Source organism: Aquarana catesbeiana, linkage group LG07 (assembly GCF_042186555.1).
Source record: "Aquarana catesbeiana isolate 2022-GZ linkage group LG07, ASM4218655v1, whole genome shotgun sequence".
Lineage (NCBI taxonomy): Eukaryota > Metazoa > Chordata > Amphibia > Anura > Ranidae > Aquarana > Aquarana catesbeiana.
The window spans coordinates 39,598,239-39,613,065 of NC_133330.1; the positions used below are offsets into that span (position 1 = coordinate 39,598,239).

Here is a 14,827-nt window from a genome sequence, read left to right on the forward strand (position 1 = left end):
CACAAGTATTAGTATGCTTCTTATGTTAGAAATAGAAATACCTGAAGAGAATAATAAAACACTCCTATTTGTTTTGATTCATTTTAAGAAAAGCACTCCGTGCCAACATGACCCTTGCTCTATTCCGCCGACCTCTAGAGAGGTCATCTGTAACACTAAATACCCTCTCTGCAAAGGCTTGAGAATCTGGCATAGCCAGCAGGTCTAATGCAAAAGGTATTAGCTCAGTGGTTCTCAACCTGGGGGTCGGGACCCCCTCGGTAGTCGAATGACGATTTGCCAGGGGTCACGGAATCCTGGGCTGTTCCTGAAGCCCGCACCGCTCTCCCAGCCTTTTCGCAGCCGCTCAGCAGGACTGTCCATGGAGCCTGTGGCCGCCAAGCTGGGCTGTTCCTGGAGCCCGTGGCCACCCACTCAGGCTCTTCGCAGCCGCCCATTCAGTTCACGACATGGCTGGGGGGCAGAGACCCCCCCCCCCCACCAAGGAGTAAGAGAAGGAATAAAAATAGAGAATACATGGAAGGGAGAGGAAAAGAGGGAGAGGAACATAGAAAAAGGGAGAGAAAGAATAAGAGAAAGAACAAGAAAGACGGCTAGAGAGATGGATGGGGGAAAAAAAACAAGAAATTAGGATAGAGAGAGATAAAAGGGAAAGAAAGGAGAACAAAGCGTGTGGTACATCCTAAAAACCATAATACTGTATGAGTGGAAGGGACTAAGGGAGCGCTAAATGTTCGTAGGTTAGGGGCGCAAATTACTTGTCTTGCCTTGGATGCTGACAACCTATGCTACGAAAATTTTACTGTTAGGGGTCCCCGCAACTTGGGACATTTTATCAAGGGGTCACAGCACTAGAGAGGTTGAGAACCTCTGTATTAGCTGGTGATAAAAAGTGTCACTATTTGACAGACAAAAATCTGTTGCGGTGTCCTCACTGATGGCAACTTGGTGCCAAAGCTCTTCCTTATATTTTCTGATCTGCTGCTCTATGTTGTTTGGGGAGATCCTCTGCCTGGGTCTTCTGCGGCATTTAGAAAGAAACTGAAAGACTGGCTGCTTAGATGTGGATGCCGGTGCTTCTTCCACTTCCTGCGATAGTTCTTCCACCACATCATCTTCTTCAGACAATTCCTCATGTTGTGTGTGTGGCAATGAATGTGGATTTTCTGGCGGCATACTCATCTGCCTTTTTAAGCAGTTCCTGAATATTCTCATCCACCACATCAACAAGGGGTTTCACAGACGATAGGGTTGTCAAAACAAGCAGCTGCTGCAAGTGGAAAGAACATTTCGTCAGTTGGATCTAAGAATGAAGCAAAACGTTGGTTCACACTCCCTTTCATTCTCTGTGCAATTGTGGCATGGTCTTGGTAGCTGGTGTTCTGTTTAAAGTCCTCAAGATGGCTGAGCAGATCAAAGAGGGCAGGGACAGCCAGGGACATGGACATGGTGTCACTCTGGAGGGTTTTAGTATGTTCTGCAAAAGGCAGCAGTAGGTCATGCAATGATGTGAGCTTTTGTCGTTCACTAGGGAGCAAGCTGTCCCATACCATGTTGTTTGCGATTTGGCAAACTGACTCTTTCAGTTTGAAAGAGTACTTGCGATCATGTTGAATGTACTTGACCAACGTGTGAGGCAGTCATTTGAAAGAATAATGCCACGTACACGCGGTCGGACTTGCCAATGGGACAAGCTCCGTCGGCATTTCCGACGAAAAAATTTAGAGCATGTTCTCTATCTAAGTCCGTCGGAAATGCCGACAGAAAAAGTCCGATGGGGCATACACACGGTCAGATTATCCGACCAAAAGCTCCCATCGGACTTTTTCTGTCGGAAATTCCGACCGTGTGTACGCGGCATAAGGCCACAATGCTCCAATAGCTTCTGTGTTGCAATTGAAGATTTGCGGAAGAGGTTCAATACTGATCTTACTTTAACCAGTATTCTCTTCACACTTACCTCCTTATGCACCATGTGGACCACAAGTTGCAAGGTATGCACCACATATGGTGTCCGGTCCATGTCGATCTGTTGGTACCTAACAAGTGGAACACACAGCCAAATAAGCATAAAGTATAGAAAAGGTTTATGTTCAGTTGACGAAAATGTGCTGTACTTTTAGTTTAATTTTCGTCACTGTAAAAATGCCGCTGACGAAATCGTTGACGAAAACGTTTTCGTTGACTAAATTAACACTGCTCTTGACTCCTGGCTGGGGCTCCTCTGAACCCTGGGTGAGACCCTATGTCTCCTGGCTCTTGGATGGAGCTCCTCTGACCCCTGGGTGAGACCTTCTGTCTCCACCGAAGGTGGAAATTTTGATGTCACCCCCCCCCCCCCCACCTTGTCACAATTTATTAAAAAAATACAAGGTGTTCTGGTGGCGGTGCAGAGTGAGTCCCCCCCTGGTCAGTGTGCAGAAGGGTAGCTGCACACCGATTACAGATTACAGCTGTTACTGTAGTAGCGTCAACTTCTACAGTGATTTTCTCAGGGTCCCTTAGGTATGTATACTTACATTCTGTGAAACTGGACCAATGTAAGTATGCAGTAAAGATCAGCTTTAAAGTATAAGTAAACCTCTAACCATGTAAAGCAACCAATTCCATTTAAATAGAAATGAAAGGCAAAACTTTTGTGTATAGATATAAAAAAAACATAATAAATAACTTTTATAAGAACAACAACAGCACATCGATCTTCCCAGTGAAAGGTTGTGCAGGAGGGGGGTGTCAGGACAAGCCTGATCATTGGAGGAGAGCAGGCTGAGCTCCCAGCACAACTAGAGAACTGACTACGCTGTGCTGTCACGCTTATGCCCCGTACACACGGTCGGATTTTCCGACGGAAAATGTGTGATAGGAACTTGTTGTCGGAATTTCCGACCGTGTGTGGGCTCCATCACACATTTTCCATCGGATTTTCCGACACACAAAGTTTGAGAGCAGGCTATAAAATTTTCCGACAACAAAATCCGATCGTGTGTACACAAATCCGACGCACAAAGTGCCACGCATGCGCAGAATAAATAAAGAGATGAAAGCTATTGGCTACTGCCCCGTTTATAGTCCCGACGTACGTGTTTTACGTCACTGCGTTCAGAATGATCGGATTTTCCGACAACTTTGTGTGACCGTGTGTATGCAAGACAAGTTTGAGCCAACATCTGTCGGAAAAAATCCTAGGATTTTGTTGTCTGAATGTCCGATCAATGTCCGACTGTGTGTACGGGGCATTAGACTGGTCAGTTTTTAATCGGAAAGCAGAGGGACTGGCAAGAACATCATGGATTTCTCACAAAGGAAGCAATACAAAGAGAACAGGATACTTTCATCATACAAGTACAGCAGGCACATATGAAGTGGAATATGAAGTGTTGGGTTTACATGTTCTTTACTAAATGTCCCTCCTGCTTCACAGAGAATCCTAGAACTTATTGTCCCTCAACACCAGGCCAGGCTCAGGTCACTACAGCATTCCTTATGAACGCTGTCTTCATGAATTGTGTCAACACGTAAAATCTGTCCTTGAGGTTGTACCGCGTCTGTGTGGCGACGGTTCTCATTGTGCAGCGCTCAGCATCGCACATAGCATTACAAGCAGCTTGACGGGCTCTGGGGTGTTTACAACAAACATTTCTAGTGATATTGATTGCAGCCTCCTGTATGATAAGCCTGTTTATTACCAGTAGCTGGAGGCGATCAATGCATTGCTCTGTCTGCGTCCTGATCTGAACACTGGCGGAGCTGAGATAACGCACGCACAAAGCGTCATTTAATTCACACAACGTACCTACATGAAAAGAGGCGGCAAAGGAAAACCATTCCATGTGTGAAATATAATTAGTCTATTAGACAGTCTCCCTGGAGTCATTGCAAGTAAATAAGGCCCCTAATTCTACCGACATCACCGCACTGAGACGTCTGACAGATTTCACTATGAGTGACATATCTTGCCTGAAAGGAGATGACACTGAGGACATCTCCGTACACAATGAAGGGGAAGCATTGTGTCTGCAGCCAGTTACCTCTTTTATCTATATTTCAGAATACCGGCTGAATCTCATTTGTAGCATGGTGGCTGTAGCCTTTCAGAGCTAGGGTTTTGTATTCTGTTCCCATCAGGGACTCTGCCTGCATATCTACAATTGTTCTCATGTATGCAAATAGGTTTTGGGTCCTCTTTACAGATGGCAATGCAATCTGATCTGAGAGGACTTCCTATGCTGCAGAAAGCCTTCTTAGCAAGATATATTTTATGGTCAAAAATTTGTGACCATCACACCTCTATGAGCTTGTTGGACATCTCATTCCAAACACATAGACAATAATATGGAGCCCTCCTCTAGAGACATAACTAGAACCTACAGGGCTCTGGTCCAAGAACCATGAAGGCCCCCACTGACTTCTGACTGAGGCTCTTCCCACTAATCACAGGGCCCTTTACTAGGGTTGCCACCTCATCCCTTTAAAACCGAACACTTATGAATTACACAGGTTCTGAGACTAATTTAATGCAACAAAGGCAAGTGAGTTTAATTACCACCTTGATCAGCCACTGAACATGTGTAATTCATATATGTTCGGGTTTAAAGGGATGAGGTGGCAACCCTACCCTATACTCCCATAGTGGGACTTTTTATTAAGGTCCCACAGCAAGACACTTTTTACATATTCTGCAGTGGACCCCCTTTCTGCTGTCTTGGGGTCCCCCACGGCGGTGAAAGCCAGGGCCCAGTCGCAAGTGCAATGTTTGAGACCCCAGTAGTTCTGCCACTGCCCTCCTCCCTTATTTGCAGCTATAGCAGCTCCACTTTTCTTGGAATGCTTTCCAGAACATTTAGGAGTGTGATGGTTGGAATTTGTGCTTATTCAGCCAAAAGAGCATTTGTGAGGACGGTTATAGATGTTGGAAGAGAAGACCTGGCTCATAATCAGAGTTCCAGTTTATCCAAAAGTGTTCCATTGAGTTGAGGTCAAGGCTCTATCTGGACCACTCAGTTCCTCCACACCATACTCATCAAACTATGGGGGTTATTTTTCGAAAGGCAAATCCACTTTGCATTGCAAGTGCACTTTCAAGTGCAGTCGCTGTAGATCTAAGGGAGACATGCAAGGAAAATAAAAAACAGAATTTTTGCTTGCACATGATTGGATGATAAAATCAGCAGAGCTTCCCCTAATCTCAGAGCTTCCCCTCAGATCTACAGCGATCTACACTTATGCCGCGTACACACGAGCGGACTGAACTCCGAAGGAGTTTTCAACGGAGTTCCAACGAAACGGACTTGACTACACACGATTCCACCAAAGTCCGATCGTTTCAAACCTGATGACGTACGACCAGACCAGAAAAGGGAGTTCAATAGCCAGTAGCCAATAGCTGCCCTTGCGTCGTTTTCGGTCCGTCGGACTAGCATACAGACGAACAGTTTTTTCGATAGGAATCGAGTCTGTCAGAAAGATTTGAAACATGTTCTATTTCTAAGGTCCGTCAGATTTTTCAACAGAAAAGGTTCGCTGAAGCCCACACATGATCGGAATGTTCAACGGATTCGTTCCGTCTGACCTTTTCTGCCGGAAGGTCCGCTCGTGTGTACGCGGCATTACAAGTGCACTTTTAAGTGCACTTGTAGTGCAGAGTGGATTTCCCTTTAGTAAATCAACCCCTATGTCTTTATGGGGCTTCTGGAACAGAAAAGGCCTTCTCCCAGCTGTTTTACGAAAGGTTGGAAGTGCATAATTGTCTAAAATGTGTATGTTATGCTGTAGCATTAACAGTACCCTTCACTGGAAACACCTGAATTTGGTCATTTTAAAGGGTGCCTATATAAAGTTGGCCATATCATTAATGCAGTGAGGTGTCCAGTGGAAGTAGCCAAGGACTGTAATGTTGCCGTGAAAGTGTAAGAGAAAACAGGGAGCGTCTTCTGCCAAGGCGGTGGATGTGAATGTTGTATATGTACAGACCTGTGTGTTTTCACTGTTGAATACAACTATGGTTCTTTGGTTACCCTGCGTTGTTGTCTTCTCATTCTCATATACCTAAAGTGAAACTAAACCCTCCTATCCCTTACAGCCAAGGAAGTTGCCATCTTAGACTCTGTTTGATCTGCAGTTGCTATGATGCTGCACATGTGATCAATAATGAACCAGCCATTTAATAGTTTGATAGTTCGGTTGCGAGCACAAGCAACTATGACAGTTATCATTCACGGTGTGCCTTGAAGGTAACTGTTTTGGGAAACAGTTAAGTCGATGGGTTTAGCTCAGCTTTAAAGAGCTCTGTGGTAATCTCCAGTAAAATTTGCTCTTGGTTCCATCATTTGTATGTGTGTAGATATTCTCCCAGTGTTGATACTCTCATAGAGAGGGGTACATATGTTCAGGGATATGAATTACTCAGGTCATCCCTTGTACATTTGCAAATATGTTGAACTGAGGTTTAGATTATAGAGGCTGGTTTTAATGCAATCCTTTGCTGATTGGCAGGGCTGAGCACTGTGGAATGTCTCCTTTTTTAGTACTTTTAGTGAAGAGACCCTCCTACACGCACTTGCCTTGCCAATCATAAATTCATGTGTGTGTGGTTGCCTCTTTGGTAGTCAGCCAATTACCGGTAAATAAACTTCTACCGCAGCCGGTCAGCAAGGAATGGGTCATTTAATATGTGTTTTCTCTTCCTGCAGGTAAATGGAAAGGATTTATCTAGAGCCACCCATGACCAGGCAGTGGAAGCATTTAAGACGGCCAAAGAACCTATTGTGGTCCAAGTTTTACGAAGAACCCCCCGCACAAAGATGTACAGCCCTTCAGCCGGCGTGCAGATGATGGACGTGGAAACTCAGACTGAAATCACTTTTGAGCACATCATGGCTTTGACCAAAATGAGTTCCCCATCTCCTTCCGTAGCTGCACTGAATCCCTATCTCCTCAATGAAGAGTAAGTACTCACCTTTCATTGGTTATCATGTTACTTTGTCATTTATTAAACTATGCTGTATTACCAAGTTATCCTTACTGTCTAGTAAACAAAAAGATTTATTCCGGGATTTTGCAATGTATAAAAAATTGCTGTTTTAAATTATTTTGCTTAACGAAGATCAGTCATTCGAATTTTTATTTTACAGTTGTGTCCCCTATGGAACAAAGTACATGTAGTATTTTGTCTCATGTTTCTAAATTTTTATTAACCCTAGTTAGAAGTCTGAGGTCAGACCTGCCCCCCTCCCCTTCCGCTAAGGCTGACAACAGCTATGAAGGAGATGGTTGATTCATATCTGCAGCTTGTCTTGGCTGTGAGCACTTTCTCCAGGCAAGCAATGTCAAGAGGAATGCAGGGGCTGAAACATCCCTCCTCTGTCTGCATTCCTCTTGCCGTTGCTTGTCTCAAGAAAGTGCTTACAGCCGAGACAAGCTGCAGCTATGAATTAGCCGTCTCCTTCATAGCTGTTGTAGGATTGGACGCGGCAGGAGGGGAAGGGGGCAGATCGGACCCGATAACTTGGGTTAGAAAGCAATTAGAAACATGGCACACAGTACTACATGTACTGTACATTGCCCCATAAGGGGACAGAATTGTAAAATCTAAATTCTAATAATAGATTTTCTTTAGAAAGAAAGCGTAATTTCTAATGGTAATAATGGTCTCTAGATACCTGTTTCTCTTTACATTGTGTGTCTGTTTTTTGGCTCTCTCCCAGGGCTGTAGTCCTAATAAGAGTGGGCATCATGGCAGAAGTAGGTGTGGCTAAATGGGTGGGTTTCAGAGGGACGTGACTTAACAATCACTTAACCTCCACTACAGCAGATGAAGGCATTGTTGGGGCAGCATTGTGATCTCTGTGATAGGTAATAAATACCTGGACATTTTACATTGTTACTATTCAGCTACTATGGAACCATACTGTATAGCTGAGGCTAGGTCCACTTCCCTATCCCCTCACAGCTACTGATATGATCCATCAGACACCATGAAGAAGATATCAAGGGCGAAAGGAGTCACTCACCCTAGTTGTCTGCCTTCTCCCTGTGCTGTTACACACAGGGGTAGGGATTAGCTTATGTTCAGTCCGAACCTGGAAGTTAGTTGTCATTGGTGACCCTGCAGCTCCATGTGTATAAAGGGGTAGGGGTGCTCATGACATCATTGACCTTATATTGCCAAGTTAGGTCAATAACATTGACTTAATATGGCTACATAGCCATATTAAACCATTGATCCTTATAATATCATTGACCTAATATGGGCACATCAATGACTTAATATGGCCATGTGGCCATATTAGGTCAATGATGTCATGGGCATCCCCGTCCCTTTGTATACTTGCAGCTGCATAGTGTGGAATCCCCCACCCACAGCTCATTATCCAAGCAATGACAGGTAACTTCGGACTAACTTGGATTCGAATTGAACCCAAGCTCATCATTAGGGATGAGCTTGGGTGTGGGCCAAACCTGGAAGTCAGCTCTCATTGCTGGGCCAATAAGTTGTGGATGGGAGATTGCCCGCTATGCAGCTGCACATATACAAAGGGATGGGGATACCTTTGACATCACTGACCTAATATGACCACATGGCTATAATGATGTTATGAGGATTACTACACTATTGTGTACATCAGCGGGGGAGGGGGGGGGGGGATCTCACACCCGCAGCTCATTTGGTCTAGCAATGACAGCTAACTTTGGTTTTGGACAAACCCATGACGGTACCCAAGTTTATCACTTCTCATCACTAGTGTCTAAGAACTGTGTTTCGATCCCATAACAACAACTACATTTTGTTCTGGGCATAATGTTCTGATTGCTAGAATTGCTTGAAGATCCCTGCCTATACTGTTTGTGAATTCTCAGGTGAATGGAGACCGAAAACTGTTTCACAGCTCAGTGAATAAACCATGTGCACCTCCTCTCTAACTTGTCATTATCTGTGAATCACTCCGAATCTGAAGTCCACTGGGGACATATGGAAACATCAAGAGATAATTAATACGCCTATGTAATGAAGCATGGACGGCTAATTTGTGTCAGCAGACTCGCCTGTTTTTTAGAACTGCCGACAGTAGCACATTTTCAGGCTTACAATGACATCCTCTGGGGAATTGTACTGTAGCATTCCTGTCAGATACAAACAGTTCAGGAAGACTTTCTGCGGGCCTGGATTCATGGTGGTTGTCATTTACTAGAGACTAGCAACAACTCTGTGTCATGATGCAAAATGGCCTTCTCAAGAGTTAGGTCTCATGCATCCTGGGTGTTTCACCCTGGTGCATGAGATCCTAGCATTTTGGTGTGCAACTCTGAATTCTGGCCATTCGTCCCTGCGCGCCCTAAACGTACTACTTAGTGCACCATCCAGCCTTAGAAGATTTTAGCCTCTAGTAGAGTTTTACAGGTTGCTGACAGCAGGACTTAAAGCGGAGTTCCACCCAGAAATGGAACTTTCGCTGATCCGGTTCCTCCCCCCTTTCGGTGTCACATTTGGCACCTTTCAGGGGGGAGGGGGGAGCAGATACCTGTCTAATCCAAGTATTTGCTCCAACTTCCGGTGAAAGAGCGCTGCAGAATCTGCGTCAAACTATGCTATGTCCGGTCCCTCCTCCGCCGCTCCCCCCCACTTTCTTCTGGGAGACACACAAGTCTCAGATGACCACAGGGACCATTCAGAATGCGCAGCGCGACTCGCGCTTCGCTTCCTGATTCCCTTACTGGAGATGCCAGTGCCTCCACCCGGAGCCGAGGGACGGGTCGGCTTCGGGTGAGGACATTGCGGGTGCCCTGGACAGGTAAGTGTCCTTATTAAAAAGTCATCAGCTGCAGTATTTTCCATGCGGAACTCTGCTTTAATGGTGCACCTATTGCCCACACATAAATGCCAGGATCTCATACATTCATGCATCAAAACTAAATTCCCAGTATACACAAGGCCTAAAGCTGACCATACACAACTACAGCAAGAGCTCTGCAAGTCTACAGCATGAAAATTCAGCCACAGTGACCCCTGTGGTGGGATGACTATTGCACAACATAACTGAACCAGAACTTGCAGAAGACTTGCAGAATGTTTGCAAAGTTGATCTAGAGTCATGCAAAGCGGACTTGCTACAATTGTGCAACAAACTTGTGAAGCCCGGCAAGTCTAACAATAGCTTAGCAAATCATTATCAAACTTGCAGCCCAATTGCTTGCTATCTGGGAATAGATTTCCTCCAGGCTGAATGAAATTATTCAAATGGAATCCTCTATCCATGCTAACAGCATGGATAGATGAACCCCCTTGGGCAAAAAAGCAAAACAAAAAACATTCAGCTATTTCCTAGATTTTCTTTGATTTAAACCAGAAAAACACCACATTTTGCCACTAGATGGTGCTAAGTATCATATGAATTTCCTATGATATTTAGCTTAATCTAGTGGCCAAATTGGGTATTTTCTCTTTTAGATCAATATAAAACATTTGTCCAGCACAGGAAAAAGCCAGATAACCTTGTACTTGCACATTCTTGCACATTCTCTGGGCGAATTGCTATGTGAGTTTTTTTATAAATACACCCCAATGTGTGACAGCTATTCCACGGTAGAACAAGCTCACCACACACCTACAAGAAGGAGCTTAGCTATTGTATTCTCATAAGTGGAGCTGGTGGCTGTCAGAATACCTGAACAGTTATGGCAGCTGATTGGCTGCAGTCACTTTTCGGCTGACAGTTTTGCTACAGGCTCCTTCAACAAAAACCTAATTAAATTTTAAAAGTGACAACTGTGACATCTGTCTAAGAGCCACAGAGGTGGACTGATCGGGTCCCTGCAGTCTCCTCTTTGGAGTGGCGGGTGTCACCAGACATCCAATCATATTCACTAAAAGCAGACAGATAGGGATCCATTCCTCATCCGTGTGTCAGTCTGGTGTAAATGAACAGGCGGTCTGTTTACATCTAACCGCCCGTACAGAAGAGCAAGCTATCTCTGTGTCTGCTCACGGACCAGCCATCAGCCTGCTGAGCGGGGATCAGCAGACTCCAACAGAGCCCCTCCTCATCAGTTATTTCTTCTCATTTCACTGACCAATTACAGGCTGGGGGGGGGGAGCAAGACCTGTAAGTGTTACCTGAACTGCAGCAGAGAAAAATCAGGTCTCCTACCCTGCTAAACAGGGCTGTGCTTTGTGGCAGAGCTGTGTAGATCTCAAAACTGGATGCGCAGAAATACAAATCCTTTGGCTGGTAAATCAAAACTTCAGAAACAGGCTGATTGTAAAACCTCGTACACACAATCGGGTTGTTGGCCAACAAAACCGTGGAATTTTGTCCGAAGGCTGTTGGCCCAAACACAAATGTTGGCCAACAATTACGAATGTAGTGACATACTACGTGATTTTTCAGCTCTTTAGCGCCACCCTTTGGGCTCCTTCTGCTAATTTCGTGTTAGTAGAAGTTTGATGAGTGTTAATTCGCGCTTTTCATTTCGTGCTTTTCAGTTCGTTTCTGAACGGCCGTTCGTCAACCAGACATGTTGGGGAATCGGAGGAGATAATGTGTTATTTATTATTGGCCTTGGAGTTAATGCTTTGACATTATTTTTTTGGTTGAATAATAATGATTTGATTTGGTATATTTTCTATATTTTTGGATGCATAGAATGCACTTTTTGGTTAAGTTCTATTGGCAGATAGCATGTCTAATTTTATTTGTTTTCTTTTTTTAATGCACAATAAAACAATTGTGTAGAATAATACTTGGCTATGTGTTTTACTTCAAATGACAGTTTGGGAGTTGGCAGTTACATTTTAAAAAATACAATGTAAAATTAACAAGAGACACCAATATAGTTGTATCTTTAATCTTAAAAACTACAGGATAATGGTGTTGTGGTAACTTGCCCAAATAATAAAAAAAAAAAAAAAAAAAAGCATAATAATATTATTCTTGATATCACTAGAAAAGAAAAGCCTTTGAAAATTTGTTTGCATTAACTCCATCAGTATCACCAGCAGCTTCATTATTATCCCATTAACCACTTACTTATCGGGCACTTATACCCCCTTCCTGTCCAGACCAGTTTTCAGCTTTCAGCGCTGTCACACTTTGAATGACAATTGCACGGTCATACAACACTGTACCCAAATGACATTTTTATCATTTTTTTTCCCCACAAATAGAGCTTTCTTTTGGTAGTATTTGATCACCTCTGCGTTTTTTTTTTTCTTTTTTTTTTGTAAAAAAAAAATTGAAAGACCGAATTTAAAAAAAAAAAATTTATATTTTTTTTATATTTTGTTATAAAATTTTGCAAACAGGTAATTTTTCTCCTTCATTGATGTACGCTGATGAGGCGGCACTGATGGGCACTGATAGGTGGCAGTGATGGGCACTGATAGGTGGCAGTGATGGGCACTGATGGGTGGCAGTGATGGGCACTGATGGGTGGCAATAATGGGCACTGATTGCTTACACTGATGGCAGCACTGCTAGGTGGCTCTGATTGGCACCACTGGTGGGCATTGATAGGTGGCACTCATGGGCACTGTGGGCACTGGCAGGTGCCACTGGCAGGCACAGCTGAGGCAGATGTGCCTCCTTCCTCTTCGGGATCGACGTCCCTTTAACATAAGCCGGTGATCGGCTTTTTTTTTTCTCCTCACGCTGTCAAAGTGAGAGGAAAAAAAAACGATTACCGAGCTTTTGTTTACATCATGTGATCAGCTGTCTTTGGCTGACAGTTGATCACATGGTAAGGGGCCAGGATCGAAGAGAAGAGAATTGTGCGCTGCATTTCGAGATTTCATAATTTGCCACGTCACGAATGTTAATTCTCCATTACAAACGCTAGTTTAAAAGACCGCTTCTGGCTTGTCCTTGCTTCCGAGCATGTGCATTTGTACTTTGGACTTTTGTCCGACGGACTTGTGTACACGCTCAGAAAATCCGACAACACACATTTGTCCGCGGAAAATTTGAAAACCAGCTAGCCAACATTTGTTGGTGGAAAATCCGACAATTGTCTGATGGAGCGTACACACGAACGGATTTACTGACAACAGCCGGTCATCGAACATTTCCCGTCGGAAAGTCCGATCGTGTGTACGGGGCATAACAGAACAAACAAAAGTCAACAAATTAGACTTTGCAAATAAGTCCCAAAGTGTCCGAATCGAATAATTGCTTTGTTGGGAAAAGCAGTAAGTCAGATTTCCTTCTTTATGTGCTTTCTGCAACATGGCGGGCGAAAAGAGAACAACAGCCACAAGGCCAGATCGTCCTTCAGACACTTCTGATGGCGGTGGCCTGTGTGTAGTCGACCGTCCTACTCTAATCAGCTTTTATCTAGCGTTTAATTATGTCTGACAGGAAAAAAATTTTGTTTAGCACGTCTTTTGACTCCGCTGGGTTTCAGTCAGCAACGGCGGCGACATTTTCCCGCCACCCCGCTTAATGGTAATCCCTCGGAATAAACAGAGGAATGATGTTTGGAGGATGATGTTCCAGGCCAGTGGCGGAGCTCATCGTTTTTTCCTGATGAGCCGAACATCCAGATGAAGCCATTAGCTTCGAACAATCCCGCTTCCTACATGCAAATGAAGGCAATAATTAGAAACGTAGACGCGCGGAGCCGATGGAGTGTCAGGCAAGAACAAGTTTGAAATAACCAGCTGAGAAAGGGAATTCCAGCGCAGCGGGCTCCAGACACGCCGTAGCTTGGCGGCCCCGGCAGGTCACAGTCGGAGAGTGACAGGCATTCCGGAGCTGTGCCAGCGACTGTCAACACTTTTCACTGACAAAACGTCAAGGCCGCCCCCCCCCTGGCAGCTGCTGTGACTGGATTTCACGGCCGATTTCAGTCTACTGGTGACAGAAAGATGCCAAAGCTGATTATGTGTCACCATGTTCTGTTTTAGTTTAGCCAATGCAATTCACATCTAATGCCGCTTACACACGATCGGAAATTCTCCAAGCCAAAGACCGATGAGAGCTTTTCGTCTGAAAATGCGACCGTGTGTATGCTCCATCGGACTTTTGCTGGCCGAATTCCAGCCAGCAAAAGACTGAGAGCATGTTCTCAATTTTTCGGTCGGAAAAAGTTCCTATCCGAAAATGCGTTCGTCTGTAGCAATTCCGACGCGCAAAATTCCTACGCATGCTCGGAAGCATTGAACTTCATTTTCTCGGCTCGTCGTAGTATTGTACTTCACCGTGTTCTTGACGGTCGGAAGTTCAGCAAACTTTTGCGTGACCGTGTGTATGCAAGGCAAGCTTGAGCAGAATCCCTTGGGAAAAGCCATCATATCTTTTTCCGATGAGAATTACGATCGTGTGTACGCGGCATTAGGCTGGCCATACACGTAGCGATTTGTAATCAATTTAAATACAAGAGATCACAAATATTTGATATGTCATTGATTTAAATATTGACATGCAATATTTTTCTGCATCCTGTATTTAAGGCCTTACTTACACTTGTGTTGCCTACTGAAAAGCAATCTGCTTTGGATCACTCTTCAGAGGTAATGTGACAGGTGATGGGGAGGCATTGTTTTGCTGCCTAACCACCTGTTTTAACCCCCTTAATGCTGCACTACTGTGCCGTAACCATGTGCATTGCATTTAGCTTAGCAGGTAGTAGTGCCCGCTGAAAGTAATGGGGGGGAGGGGGTAATTCCTGCCACAACATCACCACCACATGGACACCCCTCGGCTGCTGCCTTCGCAGCTTAAGCATGGAGCAGTTGTGGGGGGGCAGCTGATAATATCCTGCATCTAAAACCAAAACTTTTTTGTTAAGTTTTAGATGAATTCAGTATTTGCCTAAAAAAGTCTGCCAGGTCTGT

At 44.4% G+C, this 14,827-nt stretch overlaps 1 protein-coding gene across 3 annotated transcripts in view; it reads left to right on the forward strand.

Annotated features, from left to right (window-relative positions):
* Positions 1 to 14,827, forward strand: part of PDZRN3 (PDZ domain containing ring finger 3) — a 344,632-nt gene that overhangs the window by 300,782 nt on the left and 29,023 nt on the right. For all 3 annotated transcript variants that reach the window (XM_073592023.1, XM_073592024.1, XM_073592025.1), the window contains one exon: positions 6,690 to 6,943. In XM_073592023.1, the coding sequence (XP_073448124.1) occupies positions 6,690 to 6,943 (254 nt within the window). The remainder of the gene's footprint in view (positions 1 to 6,689; positions 6,944 to 14,827) is intronic.